This window comes from Antrostomus carolinensis, unplaced genomic scaffold, assembly GCF_000700745.2.
Source record: "Antrostomus carolinensis isolate BGI_N321 unplaced genomic scaffold, ASM70074v2 scaffold14740, whole genome shotgun sequence".
Lineage (NCBI taxonomy): Eukaryota > Metazoa > Chordata > Aves > Caprimulgiformes > Caprimulgidae > Antrostomus > Antrostomus carolinensis.
Window position 1 is genome coordinate 41,750 of NW_010287833.1, and position 424 is coordinate 42,173.

The 424-nt window shown below is 57.5% G+C and overlaps 1 protein-coding gene across 1 annotated transcript in view; it reads left to right on the forward strand.

Annotated features, from left to right (window-relative positions):
- Positions 1-424, forward strand: part of LOC104522199 (alpha-1,6-mannosylglycoprotein 6-beta-N-acetylglucosaminyltransferase B-like) — a gene marked incomplete at both ends in the record, with an annotated part of 37,083 nt that overhangs the window by 35,753 nt on the left and 906 nt on the right. Inside the window, one exon of the mRNA XM_010164427.1 lies at positions 307-399. Within this exon, the coding sequence (XP_010162729.1) occupies positions 307-399 (93 nt within the window). The remainder of the gene's footprint in view (positions 1-306; positions 400-424) is intronic.

Below are 424 nucleotides of genomic sequence, written 5' to 3' on the forward strand. Positions count from 1 at the left end.
GCAGAGCTGCTCCAGCCCTCTGATGATTTTTGTGGCCTCTTCTGGACCCGCTCCAACAGGTCCATGTCTTTCCTGTGCTGTGGAATCTGGGATGTCACAAGATGCTCTGGGTACCACAGGGCCTCTGGGATTTGGTGCATTAAGTGGAGGAGCTCTGGTGTCAGGTCTGGTGGCACCAGGGGAAGGTGACCATCCAGGAAGGACCCACAGCACCTCAGCTGTGATGGACAAACCTCTGCCAGCCCAGGAGCTCCTCTCACAGCCGGTTCTTCTACACTCAAAATGCAGAGCATGCTCCTTTCCTAGGCAGCTTTCCAGAATGACCTGGCTCACCTCCTGGAGCTGATTGGCACGGGCAAGGAGTCCCTCAGCTTCATGAAGAAGAGGATCCGGCACTTGGCCCAGCAGTGGCTGCGGGCGGCTC